This window comes from Magnolia sinica, chromosome 12, assembly GCF_029962835.1.
Source record: "Magnolia sinica isolate HGM2019 chromosome 12, MsV1, whole genome shotgun sequence".
NCBI classification, from domain to species: domain Eukaryota; kingdom Viridiplantae; phylum Streptophyta; class Magnoliopsida; order Magnoliales; family Magnoliaceae; genus Magnolia; species Magnolia sinica.
Window position 1 is genome coordinate 39,094,683 of NC_080584.1, and position 20,176 is coordinate 39,114,858.

General features: G+C 38.3%; 1 protein-coding gene and 1 long non-coding RNA gene across 5 annotated transcripts; both read right to left on the reverse strand.

Annotated features, from left to right (window-relative positions):
• Window positions 1-912: 912 nt before the first annotated feature.
• Window positions 913-4,563, reverse strand: LOC131221247 (uncharacterized). Its single transcript, XR_009159132.1, has 2 exons — window positions 2,640-4,563; window positions 913-1,255 (listed from the first exon to the last, which is right to left on the reverse strand). It is a non-coding gene; the product is annotated as an uncharacterized LOC131221247 (long non-coding RNA).
• Window positions 4,564-8,686: 4,123 nt separating this feature from the next.
• On the reverse strand, window positions 8,687-16,482 carry LOC131221245 (uncharacterized). 4 transcript variants are annotated; one of them, XM_058216442.1, is made up of 5 exons: window positions 16,118-16,134; window positions 11,941-12,083; window positions 9,739-9,914; window positions 9,268-9,538; window positions 9,034-9,171 (listed from the first exon to the last, which is right to left on the reverse strand). In XM_058216442.1, exons 2-5 carry the CDS (start codon window positions 11,949-11,951, stop codon window positions 9,162-9,164), a joined length of 468 nt encoding a protein of 155 aa, XP_058072425.1. In that variant the 5' UTR covers window positions 11,952-12,083; window positions 16,118-16,134; the 3' UTR covers window positions 9,034-9,161. The 4 variants fall into 4 exon arrangements, with proteins under 4 accessions (XP_058072423.1, XP_058072424.1, XP_058072422.1 ...); XM_058216440.1 differs by lacking the exon at window positions 11,941-12,083 and having other exon boundaries at window positions 8,687-9,136; window positions 16,118-16,482; XM_058216441.1 differs by lacking the exons at window positions 11,941-12,083; window positions 16,118-16,134 and adding an exon at window positions 14,150-14,687 and having other exon boundaries at window positions 8,687-9,136.
• Between the last annotated feature and the right edge of the window lie 3,694 nt (window positions 16,483-20,176).

Here is a 20,176-nt window from a genome sequence, read left to right on the forward strand (position 1 = left end):
TGTATTCATATCCTAAGGTGCAATATTAGGCGATAACGATACGGAAAACATTGATTGTAAGCAAACTCAATAGTCCTCTAATCTCATACTATAAATCCCCCTAGAAGAAACAAGAGAACTTGCTCGAAGAAAAATCATTTACTCTCTTATGAGATAATCTCTAACATAATCTAAATGATTAAAAAAAAAAAATGATTCCATCATATCATTTTTCTCTCATATGAAAAATAATGATACAAGGGTTATTGTTTTATAATAACCATGCAGGCTGAAGAAGAATTGGAATTAGTCATTTGTAAGATTGGAGTGGGTGAAATGAAAAATCCACATACTGCGAACTCAATCAAAGGACAAGAAACGAGCCGACGCAAGTGATCCATTCACAGGGATGGGCCAGTCTCCTAATCTTTGTGATGATGGACGTACATTATTGAAATCTGATCAGAAGCGAACTAAAAGAACAAGAGACCGCTCAGAAGCAAGGGATTAAAGAATATAGGACAGGTCAGAAGTAGAGGATTTAAGAACACGGGACAGCATCATGCAAATCGCCATCTTCCAGAAGGCAGAATAGAAGGATCCAATACCTCAATGCACTGTGAAGCCAGTACCACACCCGACAGGCCTAGAAGAATGAAAATACGCCTCAAAAGCGTTTTAGATTGCCTGTGAATGCACTCAGTCCTATGTTGTTCGTGTTTTGATTTGTTTTTGGAAGGTCATTTTGGGATAATTGATTTTATTCATTTGTCTTTGAAAAAGTCTATATTTGAGAAATTGCATGTTCCTGATGCACTCATTCTGTAGAAGAGCAGTTATTTCATTACCTAGCAGGAAACCACGCTTGATATGTGCACACTCAGAGATTATGCATACACATGACATACATTATTTCAAATGGAACCAACTAAATTGTGTAAAGCACCATCCACTTCCCAGGTGTGAATCCAGCACCATGGAAATGGATTCCATTAGTGAGAGGCTAAATTTAGGTTTGAATCAGAAATTTACTTCCCAAAATTTGAACCTTTATTCTTTAAGATGGGTCCAAAATTTTGGGAAATACGATGGAAAAGTCGTCTTCACCTGACAACTGTTTCTCAGAGTACAAGCACAAATTGGATTTATAAGAATAGTTTTCCTAGCATCAAACACGAGCTGGATTTATAAGAATAGCTTTCCCAGTGCCCAACCACCAAAGATGCAATCTCTTTCACTATGAATCTGTTTTCAAGATTCCAGAGAGCCAAACAACCTGTAAGTTTCCCAAAATCAGACTTTTTATGTAATCATAACTTCTGACACCTGTTTTTTGAAATGGGACCATTGGATATCTTTCATTTTCAAATGTCCAATAAATTTCCACCAATCCGATTCCGAAATAATCAAATAAACATACTTTTTGGTTCTGATACATCAAAACTAGGACCAATAATTTGGCCAGTTTAATTTGAATTACTTATAAGCAGAGTTTTAAATATAGACAATATCGGCTGATATATCCCACGATATATCTTGTATCCCACCAGTGCGATATGAAATGCACAAGTAATGCGAGATATCTCACATGTTCGATCTGCTGAGCATTTTCGAATTTCGATAATTTTATTTTCCTTAAATCATAGTAAATTAGTGTCAAATTGTTACAAATCCATGATTGTTCACATTTTGCATAGAAAATCATGGATTGGGAGTTTCGATTTTGAGATTTGGAGATTTGGAGGAGATGGATTGAGTTGTGGAATTTAAAAAAAAAAAAAAAAATCAAAATTTCTCACAAATTGTTTGCAATCTGTGTCTAAGCATCAATCAAACATATAACCTAATCTAGTGATTCTTCTTTTCCTTTTGAATATATTTCTTGTGTTTCCACATGTCTTCTTGCATTTATAAATTACATGAATATACATTGAATATACTTGCATTAATTCAGTTAAACACTGCATAGATTAGGACCCCATACAAAGAGAACATATTATGTGTACTTGATTTTTGTAATATTTTGATTTATAAGTGTGTATTAATGTCCTTTTTAACAATCACTGAAGTTTCATTGAAAAATTCAACCAATTTCCCAATGTTTCCCTATGTTTCCAACAACGGCGATACATTACACGATACAACCGATATATCCCATGCAATAACCGATACGTATCAGTATCCCAAGAATGCGATACCAATATTTCGAACACTGCTTATAAGCTACATATGCAGTTTCTAACTAATTTCTAAGCATTTGCTTATTCTCCATCACAATGCCAGAGTCTGTGTTCAACACAAACAGGGCAGGGCAAATGATCCACAGACCCAGACTGTTGATATGAAAGGCCCCCACTGTGAAAGGTGAATGCCCCAAAAAATCTTCAGATAAGAACCATCCTGGCACTCGTTGGCATCTTTTCCAAAGCAGGGCTGTGTCACAAACAGGTTATTTGTAGCCGAATAGATTGAAGGGTTAGGATCTTCATAGTAGGAGATTTTGGGGGCATCCCACAGCGGTTCCCATCAGGTCATCAAATGGATAACCAAGAATGGAACCCACTTTCAGAAATTGGAATATCTGGTGCATTAGGACTACAATTTCTCAACAATATATCCGGGAATGTGAGACACATGCGTGTTATTCAAATAGAACTTACCATGGATTCATTGTACCCCTGAGTCAACTCAATTGAATTAGCATTTTGTGTTCTTGGTGCACATGAAGCATGTTGAAAAACAAGAGGAACCAAAATTACTTGACAATGCCGAAGATGGGAGAAGGCTGATTCTGTTCGACTCCTGTTTGATGGATACCTAGAATATGAATTTCCAAAACCTGTACATACAGTTAAAATAGTTTAATCAACGACAAACTTGAAAATTCAGGTGAAATTAACAGTGTTCATCCCAATCTGGATTCATATTCACATGAAGGGTGATAATGCCCAACTTCGACTAAGATTTCTTCCTAAAACCCATTCAAGGAATTTTCCATAGGTTCTCTTCCACATGCATTTAAATGAAGAACTAGATATGCTTGAAACACCAACTGTAAGACAATATAGCTGTTGACCCCTGAATAAATCTTAACAGAGATGTGACTGGTTTCAGTTTGTGTATTTAGTTTTAGGACGGAAGAGAAGGATCCATCAATAAGACAAAGCTGCCGTTGAGATCTATGCAATCCATTACAGTACTTCGTCCATTACAACTCAGCATGAGCCCCACATCTCCGCACAGGAGCTGAACATCAAAGTAGTCCAAATGGTCTACAATACTGTTCTGAGTCTTGAACATACAAAACACAACAAGTGAAAGCATAGAGCGGCATTGTATGATGGAATCATGGGGAAGAAAAGAGAGATGCATGCCCGCTAAAAGATGGGCCTTCAACAGTACCATCACAAACCTTCTCGACTATATGCATCAGGCTTCCCAATCCCATGTTTTAAAGCTACACCTGAAAGTGTAGGGGAATGAGATAGCAGATGTTGCAGCAAAATGGATCAGATGGGAGCACAATAAACAATATAAAAAGGAACCATTGATATATCCAACTTTGAATACAAGGGCTTATGAACCATAAATTACTTTTGTATCTTCTAATTGAAAGGTAACTCCACCTAGAAAATTTGGAAGCAACAAGCCATTGAAAAATGAAGACAAGTGTTCCAAGAGAGACTATCCACACAGATTCTTAGGCTACAACATGCACGTCTCACTTACTTTCAAGCTCCCTCCCTCCGCTTGGTGCATTTGGGTGTACTACCAAATCATGGTTAGTGGAGCTTCCATGGCGTTTGGGGCAGTCTGGAAGACAGAAACTATATCAATGAGGGTTTCTCTTTCCTGCTTTACCATTTTCCCAATGAGGGCTGTTTGGATTCGGCAAAGTTGTGTCCCCACTAGTCATTAACAACCATACATGTCCATGGTGCATCAAGCCCCTTGTGAATGAGAACCAATGCACGTTTGAACTAGTCTAGTAGTCATGGATAATGACCATTTGACCATGAATTGGGCATCTGTGGTGGGGAGGTGGGACAACCTCTCAATGACACATTATAGTTTTGGTGTGCATGAGGATCACATTTATCCATGCACATACATGATATGCCTCAATGTGCCATGAGTGCGACCATCCAAGTTTAAGCATCCCATGTGAGCATACATGCCACCGTCAATTTTCAAGCACTGAAAAATGTAGCACGTGTCGATGTGTACATGTGCCCAATGTGCACAGCACATTTGTACCAACCAAATTTTAATTTCCCCACAAATGCCACAATCTGTCCAGTCCATAATCTAGGGTGTTTAACAAACAAAGGGCAAAACAACTAGTCAGCAACAGCATGTCCATGACCAGCTAGCCTTGCGACATGAATGCCTGTCATGACACGACTTTGCCCAAATCTGAACAGGCGCATAGCATTGGACAGGCCCCTTTCTTATGAAACTTCATGGCTTGGGACCTGTTCTTTCCTCAGCCGTGATCATGGTTAGCAAAACGACAAACATCAAAAAAATGGGACAGGACACGTTCATGTCAAATTCGGTTTCAATCGTCCAAAAAACAAAAACAAAAAATAAAAATAAAAATTAGGAGAAAGGAAATTTCGTGAAAAAACGGTATACCAATCTTTTGAAATATACAGTTTTAAACATTTGATCCATTATATGAGATTTTTTCTAAAAAATATGGAGTTCTGATAACTAGGCTTCTGATTCGGTCAGAGTTCATCCTCTTGGCCTTGCAAACCTGGAACACCCAAATGTACTATTCAAGTCTCCACACATATTGTTAATGCATTCTATTGGCCTTGAAAAGGAGCATCTGTACTAGGGGTGAACACGGTTCGGTTCAGTCCGGTTCTGGGGTGAAACCGGAACTGAACTGTTCCTTACGGTTCTCAGATTTTTGGAACCGGAACCGGACCGTCAGCACCCTAGAACTGAACCGGAACCGGACCGTGAAAACCAGTTCGGTTCTGGATCGGTTCCACGGTTCTGGGTTTTTTTATAATCCTAGTGTTGGTGGAAAAGCACCGATCAAAATGGAAAGAGGTAGTTACACATCTCCACCTCTTTCTTCACCTGGCTCAAGCAAAGGAAAGAAAGATAATCAGACCCCAATACTCATCATATCAGCGATTTTGGGCAGCTCCACATTTCTCAATTTCTTCCTCCTATCATTGATTTTGTGGATTATTTTCTTCACAAATCATAAAAAATTAGTGAAAATCCAGCTAGATTCCAGCTTGATTGGAGTAAATCTCCGCTCTTTTACATACATGGAGCTGGAGAAACTCACAGATGGGTTCAAGGAAGAACTCGGGAGGGGTTCCTGTGGCAATGTTTATAAAGGCCTGCTAGAATCGGAACGTGCAAATTTTGTGGCAGTGAAAAGGTTAGATAAAGTGGTGAAAGAAGCTGAGAAGGAATTCAAGACCGAAGTGAGTGCAATCAGCCGAACTCATCATAAGAATCTAGTCCAATTGTTAGGATTTTGCGATTAGGGGCCCCACCGGCTGCTGGTGTATGAGTATATGACATGGTATGCCAAATCGGTTACGTATCGGCCGTATCGGCCGATACGTAACGGTAACGGTGCGAACCGTTACCCGTTTCGGGGCCGAAACGGCCGATTCGATTTTTTGTACCCGATACGGGCGATACGGGGCCGATATGGGCGTAACGGGCCGTAACGGGCCCGAAACGGTAATTTTTTTTTTTAGCTCTGTTTTTGCTGTTTTTTTGAAACCTCTTGCTTCCAAACTGTTTCTAACTCCTTCTACTACTAATTTCGACCAACCTTAGCTAGGTATTTGATAGAAAAACACATTATATTATAGATTTTTTTGAATCAAAGCTCGGTGGGCCATTTTTCAGAAATTCGTCAAAAATAGGTATTTATACTTTTTTTAATATATTTTGCTGTTTTAATGATGTCATATGATGTGTTAATCATAGTAGAACATGTTAATGTGCATTTTACAGATTTGGGGTGCCATTTAATAATTTTTTAATATTTTTTTCTATTTACGCATGAATTTTGGCCCCATTTTTTAAAATTCGAAAAATCAGTTTTTAATGGTTGTTTTGCTGTTTTAATCATGCCATTTGATGTATTAATCATAGTAGAACATGTTAATGTGCATTTTACAGATTTGGGGTGCCATTTTATATTTTTTTAATATTTTTTACGATGTACGCATTTATTTTGGCCCTTTTTTTGAAAATTCGAAAAACCATTTTTAAATGATTCTTTTGCTGTTTTAATGATGTCATATGATGTGTTAATCATAGTAGAACATGTTAATGTGCATTTTACAGATTTGGGGTTCCATTTTATATATTTTTTATATTTTTTTCTATTTACGCATTTATTTTGGCCCTTTTTTTGAAAATTCGAAAAATCATTTTTTAATGATTCTTTTGCTGTTTTAATGATGCCATATGATGTGTTAATCATAGTAGAACATGTTAATATGCATTTTACAGATTTGGGGTGCCATTTTATATTTTTTTAATATTTTTTTCTATTTACGCATTTATTTCGGCCCTTTTTTTGAAAAGTCAAAAAATCATTTTTTAATAATTCTTTTGCTGTTTTAATGATGCCATATGATGTGTTAATCATAGTAGAACATGTTAATGTGCATTTTACATATTTGGGGTGCCATTTTATATATATTTTTTATTTTTTTCTATTTACGCATTTATTTCGGCCCTTTTTTTGAAAATTCAAAAAATCATTTTTTAATGATTCTTTTGCTGTTTTAATGATGCCATATGATGTCTTAATCATAGTAGAACATGTTAATGTGCATTTTACATATTTGGGGTACCATTTTATATTTTTTTTCTATTTACGCATGAATTTTGGCCCTCAAAAATAATTGCAAACACCTAAATGTAAGATATTTTCATATTACATTCATTCTAATATATCTATCATTGATAGTAGATAGTTAGAAAATTAAATATATGAAATTTGTAGTCAAATTCAGGTTATCTGGTTCATAAATTCATCAGACAGTCCGATACAACTTCTCACTAAAGAGTGGACCGTTACACCACCATAAACATGTTCCAATTTATAAATGAATGCATATTTGGAATGCTTAGAATATTCCGGATTTAATCCATATTTTTTTGGCAAAAAAAAAATTTTGCACCGTTACGGGCCGTTACGCCCCCGTATCACCGTTACGCCCCCGTATCCGTATCGGTTTTGGAGGTCACCGTTACGCCAACCGATACCGATACGGGACACTATACCAATGGCCCTTTGGCAAGCTTCCTCTTTGGCAGTTCAAGGCCTAGCTGGAACCAAAGATCACAGATTGCAAGAGGGCTCACATACTTGCACGAGGAGTGCGGGAGCCAGATCATCCCTTGCGACATAAAGCCCCAAAATGTATTATTAGATGACAACTTCACAGCTAGGATTTCTGACTTTGGGCTAGCAAAGCTTCTCAGGGCTAACCAGACTCAAACTACCACATACATCAGAGGGACCAGAGGATACGTCACACCTGAATGGTTCAAGAACATGGCAATCACTGCAAGGTGGATGTGCATAGTTTCAGTGTAATGTTGCTGGAGATTATCTGCTGCAGGTCGAACGTTCTCCGTATACAACTAAAACATATTGTAAACTCACAGTTCCAAGTTTGGTTCCACGGTTCGGTTCCACAGTTCAGTTCTAAGTTCGGTTCCACGGTTCGGATCCATGGTTTGGTTCGGTTCTACATACCCCCAAACCGAACTAAACGGTTCTTTAATTTTTGGAACCGGAACCGGTGCACTCTAGAACCAGACCAAACTGGACCGTTTGGTCGGTTCCGGTCCGGTTCCACGGTTTGACCGGTTGGATGTGCACCCCTAATCTGTACTAGCAGTTCGATCTCGTCAAGAGTTCTCAAAGCTCCACAAATATAAGATTTCTTTTTATATTATAGTTACAAATATAAGAAAATATAAGTAAAAATGAAAATATAGGAAGAAGGTATGCAAGGTATCAAGCAAGGCAACGTAAGGATGCATTTTCTACATATGTTTGTTAAAGTTCCATCATACTTACAGTGAGATCAAGGGCACAAAAGGAAGTACAGCCCCTCCCATCAAATTCCCTATAGCAATGACGTCAACTCCCCATATAGCTTCTTTGCTTTTTGAACCACATGCAGAACCCCCAGAACCAATAGTGGTGGTTGCTGCACAGAATAAATCCGTAGTGCACCTGAACCCTTCATTAGAATGATGAATATCCAAAGGAAAAAAAGCTGAATTACATGGAAACCCTTTAGTTAAATGAACTGAAATCACATGAAAGGAACACAATCCACAAAGAAACATAGGGCCAATGTTATCACTTTTGGATCAAGATCAGATCCATTGATGGAAAGGGGCCACACTCAATAACTTTTAGGAGGAGTGGAACAAAATGGGGCCCACTTCCCAACACTGAAGAGTGATAATCACTTAGATCAGTTTTATTAGCTACTAATATGCCCTGTTTAGAAACCAATCTTGTTATCAGCCAGGAAAATAAACAAGCCAATTCCGCCAGGTCTTTTGGGAGGCTGGCAAACCTACTGGTTCCAGTCGAATCGGGCCAATATGGTGGATCTGGTTCAGCTTTCAACAAAATAGTTTGATCAAACTCTAATTAACAGACATCAAGGGCAAATGCTCGAGAAGTCAGAAGAGTAGTTATTTGAAGATAATTGATTTCCTTTCAGGTTTCAAGATTACATAGTCATCTGCACGAGCAGTGGATGCATCCTGTTTACAACATAATTGTTTTCATCGACTATGATGACGATGCTTAGACCTCTTTTCTTTCCTGTTCTCATCTCGTAACTTGTTTGAGCCCTTCTCCGATTTGTGCTTTGTGTGTCCCTTCTTTGAGCTCAATACATCCGTTTTCTGGACCTTCCTATTATGAGCAAACATGCTTTCATCCACTGTTTCACATGATTTCAGGAATGACGGCTTCTCTGGCCCAAGAACACGCTGTTCCCATTCTTCCACCACCCGCATCTCATGATTAGCCAAGAACTTTCCCTTGGAACCCGAAGACGAAGATGGAAGAAACGGGCCCGGCTCATCCATCCTTGAACCTATAGCACCTCTTCCTCTCTTCACCCTGACACTCAACAGCATAACAATCCTTAAGAACTTCTAAAGGCACAGAAGACATGCAAGCACAAATTCACACAAACATTCACCCTCATGAGCACAAGCACGTGCATATACACAAAGAAGCTGGTTTCTAACCTCGAATGCAAGAATTCTTCAACCTCTTCATCCCTCAGACCGCTATCCTCATCAGTGTTGCAATCTTCACTTGCCTGTTTTCTTGATCCACAGGAGTCAGTAGCATGTTTATCCCCCTCCCTGCGCCTTGAGCTTCCTTCTGGATGATCAGTACGGCGACCACTACTCCGATCGCTGCCCTTATCTCTAGATATACCCATCAGCTTCTCATCTAGCTCCAGCTCTTTCTTCCGCACCCGCCACATTTCATTGACTTCCGCAGTTCGATTAGCTGAAGAGAACAGACAAGACTTCAGAATTAATCAAACATGCAGACGCCGACTTGCCAAGAGATGAAGAAACGGAATGGGAAAGGGTAATCCTACATGAAAAATGGATATAACTAGTAATTTAACAACCAAAAAAATGCGGGAAGCTCTGCCACCTGTGCTTTATATTGGCCTCAAGTTTCTACAAAATTTCAAAACTAACCTTGTTGGACCCCAAGAACAGTCGCAGTAAGAAACCGCGAATTTGGTCGACCCCTTACTTTGGGTTGGCGGAGGTAAACATGAACACCTTCTTTTTCGGCTTGCATTCGCAATTTTGTTGCCTCTTCCATCAGTAATGCAGCTAGCCGATTCTCTGTTGCCAGATCCATTGACCCTCTAGAGAAGACAAAATGAATCAACCCGGTAAGTTTTGCATTACCAATTGAATGAGAACTTCCGGACATGAATGTGGTTTTAAAAATGAAAGATGTAGGAAATTGAATAGCATCAATAAGTATCCTAGCAGTTCCCAAAATAAAAAAAAGTATATCAAATTCAAGCTTCAATAGCAATCGGCTCCATGACCAGTTAAGAAAATCAAATCTGCATGGATTGGTTTAATATTTTTTTTTTTAATTCCAAAAGCTTTTAAATTATCCCTCACTTGAAGAAGCTTCGAGTCTGCATCTGGACAACCAATGAATTGAATTGCAATTAGTGTTCGAAATATCGGTATCGTGTTATGTATCACACCCTTGGGATACGGATACGTATCGGCTATCGCATGGGATATATCGGTTGTATCGCGTAATGTATCGTTGTTGTTGGAAACATGGGGAAACATTGGAAATTGGTCGAATTTTTCAATGAAATTTCAGTGATTGTTAAAAAAAGACATCAATACACACTTACAAATCAAAACATTACAAAAAAAACAAGTGCACATAATAGGTTTTCTTTGTATGGGGTCCTAATCTATGCGTTATCTAACAGAATTGATGGGGTCCTAATCTATGCGTTATCTAACATAATTGATGCAAGCATATTCAAAGTTTATTCATATAATTGATAAATGTAAGAAGATGTGTGGAAACACAAGCAATACATTCCAAAGCAAAAGAAGAATCACTAAATCAGGTTACATACATGTTTGATTTTATGTTTGGACACAGATTGCAACCAATTTGCCAGAAATTGAGAAATTTTAATTTTTTCCAATTTTCTGCAAGCCGGTCCTTTTCCTCCAAATCTCAAAATTGAAGCTCCTAGTCCATGATTTTTCACGCAAAACATGAAAAGATATAGATTTGTAACAATTTGACATTGATTTAACACGATTTGCAGGAAAAAAGATTGAAAATAAAAAAAAATTAACCAGATCGATCGTGTGGGGGATATATCCCACTACTTGTGTCACACAGGTGGGATTATAAGAAATATCGTGGGATATATCAACCGATATCGTCGATATTTAAAACACTGATTGCAATTACTAACTCAAGAAAGTGGAAACAACCAAAGTGCAATTAGGGCTTTCAATGGGTACCCTGACCCATGGGTACCCAATGGACCCAATGATTTTAAGTTTAACAGGCCCGGGTCCTTTTAGGTCGGACTCATCAAGTAATCAAGTCAGATTCAAGTCTCAGATTTTGGAACCCAGTTACATTCAGGTCCAGTCCGGTCAGATCCGGTCAGTTTTAATGGCAATATTATATTTATTCCATTGTTTATTCTAGCAATGGAATAATGTTTCCCAAGCCGTAGACATGTAGGGGAGCCCATTTACACACAACACGTGTCAAATTGGCACATGAATGTGATCTAGATCCATCCATCAAATGCGCCCAAATGTTAAAACACTCTTGTTTGACCCAAACCAACTAGAAATCTAGATTTAAAGACCTGATGGGTACTCAGAACTGATCAGATCAGGGTCCAGGTCTTCAAGAACGAGACTCAGACCGGGCAACACCCGAAACAGGTTAGTCTGTGTGCAGGTACTATAGGACCCAACCCGAACCCAACCGACTGACAGCCCTAACTGCAATCACCTTACCCAGTACTTGTATTGAGAAAACATGTTCAAATTTGCAATTTCATCGCTTTCAAGATAGCCTTGAAACCTTTCAAGAAATAGGGGGAAAAAAAAACGAAACAAAACAAAAGACAGGCTTGAAAGGAACAGACCTGAAATCTGAGGGCTACTTCCTCATTATGAATACTAAAGAAGGAAAACTGGAATTCAGTCATCTCCTCTCCATTGAACTAATTTACGATTCAACAGTGCATCCAAACGCAACCCAAGGGGCTCACAGTATTGTAATTTTTTATTAAAATAATCGGAAAAAACTTCTTTATTGTAATCAACCTATGTGATAAACTTTAGAAAGCACTTGATTGTAATGTAATAGTCTATTACATTGCACCCATGCAAGTTTTGCGCTCTCAGTGCTGGTCTCCAGCCCGGATAAAGGAGGGTTGCATCGGCTTGGCAGCTACCATCGAACTTAACCATAACTTCCATCATTTGAACAGAATGTTGGCAGTTGGGGAAGAGTTTAGCTGGAACGAGGATGTTCGGATGGATGAGTGACAAGACAAGAAAGGATAGAATTAGAAATGAATGCATTCATGGGAATTTAAAAGTAGCACCAATAGGTAAAAAGATGAGAGAAAGTAGACTTAGATGGTTTGGTCGTGTGCAATGGAAACCAAGAACCCCACCAGTTAGTAGTGAGTTGGTACAAGTTAAAGTTTCTAAAAGGGCAAGGGAAAGGTCTAAAAAGAAGTGATGCAACCAAATGGTCACACATGCTGATTGATAAAGATTTGAAGAAAAGGCCCGCATCTCACGCGAGCACATTCTGCACGTGTGCACAAGAAAATGCCCACTTTTCTTTTTTAGCTAATCTCTACCTTCCATTTCTTTCAAATCTCTAGATTAGGAAATATACTCTTTCTTTCATATCTTTATTTTTAGGCAGTGAATAATTTTAAATATTTTTTTTTATCTAAGTATCTTCTTATTTTAGGCATTTTCTTGATTATAATGCTTTGTTATTTAGATGCTTTCCTTTTTTCATAGATTTTTAGATTCCATATCCTTTATTATAGATTGTAAGGTTTGATTATAAATAGGGCCTATGGCCTATGGAATAAAACAAGCTGATTAATATTCTATTTATAAAATTCTCATATTTTCTCTACGGTAGTTGTTGAAGGGAAGGGGAGTGGTCTCTAGTTCAATACTAGAGGACTGTTGAGCTTGCTCACAATCTTGCATTTGTGATCTCTAGCATTCGGCTAAAGGATTGTTGGGTCTTTTTCCGCAATCTCTTTCTTTTCTTATTGATTTATCTGCTTTTCCTTTCGGGTTTGCATCAAGACGTGAATGAAGGTAGTAAGGAAAGACGTGATGATTTATGATCTAACTAAAGGTCTGACCCTTGATATAGTGGAAAGACAGAACGGGATTCATGCAGTAGACCCCAATTAATTGGGATAAGGTTTAGACGATAATGATGAATAGGAAAAATATGATAAATAGTAAAAATAGATATAAAAACAACAAAAACTATGTGACTGTATATGTCATCCAACTCATGCGAACCCAACTCTGGTGATGGGATGCCCCAAAAATTAGGGCAAGGGAAAGGTTTAAAAGGACGTGAATGGAGGTAGTAAGGAAAGACATTATGATTTATGGTCTAACTAAAGGTATGGCCCTTGATAGAATGGAAACGCAGAACGAGATTCATGTAGCTAACCCAAATCAATTGGGATAAGGCTTAGATGATAATGATGAATACGAAAAATATGATAAACAGTATAAATAAATATAAAAACAGCAAAAAGTGTGTGACTGTGTATGACATCCAACCCACACAACATGCGAGCCCAACTCTGGCGATGGGATGCCACAAAAATTAGGCCTATCCAATCATTAGGTGGACCACACCATAGAAAATAATGGACAGTCAACCAAAAACATCCACTGTAGAGTGGTGGCCCACATGATGGTTGGACCAATACTGCAAGACCAGACGAGTTGGATGCTAGACCACACCATAGAAAACAACTGCTGCAACACATGGCGCCATGTGTGCTTGCCAAATGGTGTTCTTTCATTGAGCCATGTCAAGGCTGCAGGAATCATGCTACAGCCGCCAGAAGCAGGCAATCCACGTACAACCACCATACAAATCAAGCATATCCAATCATTATGTGGGTTATGCCGTAGAAAAAAAAAATGCACAGCTTGCCAAAAACCACCACTGTAGAATGGTGGCCCACATGGCCTGGACGTATTGGAAGTCATGCCATACGCACACCACAGCAAGCCCCACACAACAAAGGGTTGTAGAAAAGGCTCATTCTACAACATTGCATCAGAACACGCCCAAGGTTTAACGTATCGCCCAAAACATGTACGTATCGCCCTATACGTACCAGCATCGTCCATGAAACAGCCCGATACGGGGTCGTAACGGTGGCAAACGATACGATACCCGAAACACCAATTTTAAAAAGAAAAAAAAAATCAAAAACATCAAAAAAAAAAAAAACCATAAATCTACATTAAAAAATGAAATAGAGGTCACTAACTGAGATTAAGAATAAGAAAATACCTCTATTTAGGTTGAAATCAATCAAAAAATCGAAATCTTGAGCTCCAGATGCATGTGGACGTGAGAAGGGGAAATCTCGATCTTCTCCATTTTTAGGGCTCCAATGCGTGTGAGAATTCAGACGACTCTTCTTCTCATAGGGCTGATTGATACTTTAGATTTTACCGTCCGACAGTTCTATCGATCAAGGGAATCAAACGGAAGGATGTTCGGTTGAGTGCTTGGGCTTTCGAATACCCTCTTTCCAAAGATTTTCTTTCGTTATTTAGACTTCCGTTTTTCTGACCACGCGTAGTCATCGAGCAGATTAGCTGTTACCCGGGTAACACCTTAGTGGGTGTTAACTTTACCGTATGGGGCCCTATCGACGATATTATTGAAATATCGTTGATGCACTTATGATACAAGCATTACCTAAAATTTACATAGCCGAAAATATTGGCGATACATTGGTGATATTGATGCAATGGCAATACAAGCGACACCTAGAATTTACATAGTTGAAAACATTGGCGATTACATTAGCAATATTGATACGTTGACAATTCTTAGAGATACATTGTTAATACCTGAAATTTCTAATACTACTAGCATTATCGGTATCGCTAAGTTAGAGATAAAGATAATATCAGAGATATTTCGATAATATCGGATGTAATTCAAACACTGTGTCCAGTCCATGTGGGCCACCATTCTACAGTGGTGGTTTTTGGGTGGCTGTGCATTTTTTTTTCTACAACATAGCTCACATAATGATTGGATAAACCTGATTTGTATGGTGGTTGTACATGGATTGCCTGCATCTGGCGGCTGCACTGCAGCCCTGACATGGCTCAATGAAAGAGCGCCAGGAGCACCATTTGGCAAGCACAAATGGCACCATGTGTCGCTGGCAATTGTTTTCTATGGTGTGGTCTAGCATGCAACCTGTCTAGTCCTGTAGTATTGGTCCAACCATCATGTGGGCCACCACTCTGCAGTGGATGTTTTTGAGTGATTGTCCATTTTTTCTACGGTATAGTCCACCTAATGATTGGATAGGCCTAATTTTTGTGGCATCCCATCGCCAGAGTTATGCTCGCATGTTGTGTGGGTTGGATGTCATATATAGTCACACACTTTTTGCTGTTTTTATATTTATTTATACTATTTATCATATTTTTTCTATTCATCATTATCATCTAAGCCTTATCCCAATTGATTGTGGTCAGCTACATGAATCTCATTCCGCATTTCCATTCTATCAAGGGCCATACCTTTAGTTAGAGCATAAATCATCAAGTCTTTCCTTACTACCTCCATTCACATCCTTTTAGACCTTTCCCTTGCCCTAATTTTTGGGGCATCCCATCACCAGAGTTTGGCTCGCATGATGTATGGGTTGGATGGCATATACAATCACACAGTTTTTGCTGTTTTTATATTTATTCTTACTATTTATCATATTTTTCCTATTCATCATTATCGTCTAAACCTTATCCCAATTAATTGGGGTCTGCTACATGAATCCTGTTCTGTCTTTCCACTCTATCAAGGGCCAGACCTTAGTTAGATCATAAATCATCAAGTCTTTCCTTACTACCTCCATTCACGTCTTGATGCAAACCCGAAAGCGCAAATAAATCAATAAGAAGAGAAAGATATTGCGGAAAAAGACCTGACAATCCTCTAGCCGAATGCTAGAGATCACAAATGCAAGATTGTGAGCAAGCTCAACAGTCCTCTAGTATTGAACTACAACTACCATAGAGAAAATAAGAGAATTTCATAAAGAGAATTTGGGTCCTCTTCAAGTTGGTTCAGGCTCAGGTTGACTCTCAAATCTGACCCAACCGAGCCAAATGGTCCACCTAAATCCTCACAACCCAACAATCTTTCTGTGAAAAATCCCCAAATCCCTAAATCGGCATGGAGATTGAGAGAGAGAGAGAGAGAGAGAGAGAGAGAGAGAGAGAGAGAGAGACATACCTCAATCTTTATGAAATTTGTAGCCTTCAACCGAGCTTCAGATATATATATATATATATATATAGAGAGAGAGAGAGAGAGAGAGAGAGAGAGAGAGAGAGAGAGGACGTGCGTGGGTAGGGCGTTCGGGAACAATTATCTTAGGTGGGGATAGAGAGAGAGAGAGAGTGGGAAGAGAGGTCGAGAGGAAGAGAGGGAGAGGGAGAGAAATCGACAGGAAGGGAGGAGAGAGAGATCTGTAGGAAGAGAGGGAGAGGGAGAGGGAGAGAGATCGACAGGAAGAGAGGAGGGAGAGATCTGTAGGAAGAGAGAGAGGAGAGAAGGGACCAGGGCGAGAGACGGACAGAGAGAGGAGACGGTATGAGAGAGAGAGAGAGAGAGAGAGCTGGGGCCTGCGCTTGGACGCGGATTTCCTGCGAAACCCTTTCGCAAGAGGTTCCTGCGAAAGGATTCTGGGTGGGGCTCACTGTGATGTTTGTGAGAAATCCAACCCGTCCATCCGTTTTTCGAGCTCATTTCAGGACATGCAACCAAAAATTAGCAGGATCCAGAACTCAAGTGGGCCACACGAGATGAAAACAGTGCGGAAAGAAATAACTACCGTTGAAACCTTTCTAGGCTCCACCATGTTTATATTCCATCAAAACCGTCTATAAGGTCATTTTCACTGAGATGAAGTGAAAACACAGAATTTAAGCCGATACAAAACTTTTGTATCCATATTAATGTATCAACGATTGTCGCTAAATCTCCACTGTTTCCTCTCGTGTGGCCCGGCTAAGTATTGGATACACTTTATTTTTTGTCTGCATAAACTTATAAACAGGTTAGATCTCAAATAAACATCGCGATGGACCCTAAGAAGGTTTAAACTGTTAGTGTGACTATCCCACTCTTTTCTAAGATGGCGTCCACTTGAACTTTGGATTTGTCCCATCAGTCAGATCCACCGTTCCATGGTAGGCCACGGGCTTAAAAATAAAGTCAATCCATGACTTGGGTGGGCCACACCACATATTATACTTGAGAGGGGTTACTCATGCCTTAAAACATTCATATCATATATCGGGTCCACCTAGATGTGACTCACAGATCCAACCCATTCATTACGTGTGTCCCACTTGGATGAGGCCTAGACCAAGTTTCAGCCGCATCCAAAACTCATGTGGGCCCCGCTAAGTATTTTTATATGTTTTAGGATGTCTTCACATAGTTTTAGATGCTATGGCCTACCTGAGTTTTGTATATGGCTGATTTTTAGGATATCCCATAACCTAAAGGGTACAAATCAAATGCATGGTGTTGATGTTCTACATATATCATGGTGGGGCCCACACAGCTTGACCTAATAGGAAGTTCTCACGAGGTTGATCTTAGAGTATCATTTCCCTATTTAGGTAACTCTTCTATAGTGTTGCCCTATTGTGTAGGGCCGGCTTGATATATTTTCTAGATATTCACACCGTTCATATGTTTTTCCATCATATTTTAAGATGTGATACCAAATCGTAAGAAGATCCAAATCTCAGGTGGGCCATATCAATCACGAGATCAATAAGTTGTGGCACAAATTTGACCTGAATATTTGGCCCGATTTACAAATCTAATCCATTCACTCTATTCTACTAATCAAGAGCTTCAATTTGACTGGTTTCTTGCCTCGATTAGGCTTTAGATGAGAAACATATTGAGCAGACAAGATTAATCAACAATATGATGGGCCATATCTTACGATCCAATGGTCAGATTTGAATGAAGTTTAATTTAGACATCTAAAGTTATTTACTCTTCAATCTAGATTGATCAAATTGTCTGAAATCTGATCATGCCTATTTAAAGAGTGTTTTAGACAGATCTAATCCGTTACAAGTTATAATGGGCTCAATTTTGTAGTCTGTCTTAATTAGCAAGTTACGAACACATCTGACCGTTCAAATTAACTTTAGGATGGCTTGATCATATAATTTGATCAATCTCGTCATTATAAGTTATTCTTGCCATTAGAATGCCATTAGAATTCATTATAAGTTATTCTTGCGAAATCTCATTTTTTTAACTTTTCAATTTTTTCAAAATACAAAATCTCAATTTTTATAAGTGGCCCACACTTCTAAATTTTGAGTTCTAATTGTGAATTCTCATTGATCTGATGGTTGAATCATTCCAAATTTGAACATTAATGGTCAAAAGGGTCCTAGGGACCACTTAGTTAGAAATCAATGGTTCGATTAGTAATCAGGTGGCCTATTTATAATATTGGATTTCATTATTACAATATTTTCATAACATCATTATTATTATTATTATTATTATTATTATTTTAATTTATTGTGTTTATATTTTAACTAGATGGTTGGAAAGGTGATTAGGACCGATCATTAATCAAATCAGCCCCTTTTGGGCCTAATGTTCATAGTCTAAAATTTCATGGGCCATCAAACATGGATCTTTGCTTCTTATTGATGATTCTTAAAATCTAAAGGTCAAGCTTTATCTTAATCAATTATCAATGGTTATAACGGTCATTTAAAGTATCAGGATGAAATTTAATAGCTATTTGTTATTATTAGACTTTTGATTGGATGATGTGAGTCTCAATCTAATGATCAGTCTTGAATCTAACGATTGATTTTCAACTTTAATAGTTAGATCGGTCCCGAACTTGAACATTAGGGTTTCCAAGGGTTCCCAGTTTAATCTAAAGGAATTTCAAATTTTGATTGCTTGATTGTTATCAAGAAATTATTAATAGTTGCGGACCCTTGATTGGATGATGTGAGTCTTAATCTAATGACCAGTTTCAAATCCAATGATTGATTTTCAACTTCAATAGTCAGATTGGCCTCGAACCCGAACATCAAGGTTTCCAAGGGTTCTGGCCCCAAGCCCGAACATCAAGGTTTCCAAGGGTTCGAGATTTAATCTAAAAGGAATTTTAAAATTTAATGGCTTGATTGTTATCAAGAAATGATTGATAACTAAATTAAGTATTTTGGGCCCAATGAGCGGTGGATCTGATGATGTGATAGTCCACCTTGAAAATCAACGGATGGATAACTTAATCTATAGATGAGAATTACTTCTAATGATTAGATTTAGGTTAGAATGAAGGTGAACGTATAAAAAGTATAAATTTGAGTTACTAAGTTAGGTCTTTATGGTAACACCCGAGCAATTTGGGTGTTACAAACATCCTATAACAAAAACAAAAGAAAACTCAAAAGACAAACTAGAACCGAAAGATTGAAAAAGAAAGATGGCCCCGTAGAATCTAAACTACCCCTTAGTCTCTCTCCTAAGCCCTAATTTGTATATAAAACACTTTAAAACACCCATTTAAATAGGAAAAATCTACACCGACTTCGGGACTTCAAAATTCCACACTTTACTACACTTCAGTCGCACCGAACATCGCTTCGGTCGGACCATATTTGCTTCTCGGTTGCAGTGAAATTTCCTAAAATTCCTTATGAAGTCTTTATCTCCCTTAGGTCGGACCAAACCCTTCTTTGGTGGCACCGAACCTAAATTCGATCAGACCATCTATCGAGCCGAATTACCTCTGAAAATTACAAATTATTGCTGAATTGTTCTAGGCACTTTCGGTCGGACCAAACCAACCTCAGGTGGGACCAAACAATCTGTTATTTCTATTAATGCACTGCATGATTTTTTCAGTCTTTTCTCCATCTTTGTACTTGATTTCCTTGTATCTTTGGCACTTGAATTCTTCAATAATATCTTCCAAATCTCCAACTCTTCATCATCTTCTTTCTTTTAAGCTTTAATTCCTCCTTTTAAACACATATTCAACTTTATCTTCTGAATTACCTCGCTTGTAGAAAATATATGTAATTAAATCAATTTAATACTTAAATGCAACCGAAACTCGTACAATTGAGAGAATAAATATGCAATATATAGATGTTATCAGCAACATGCCCTTGACCTTTATTTATGTACTATGATACATATATTGTAAATGCTTCTATGTTTTGCACACATAAGGTTGTTAAATTTTGTGAGACAAAGTGATACTAGCTAAATCACAAGTACGAT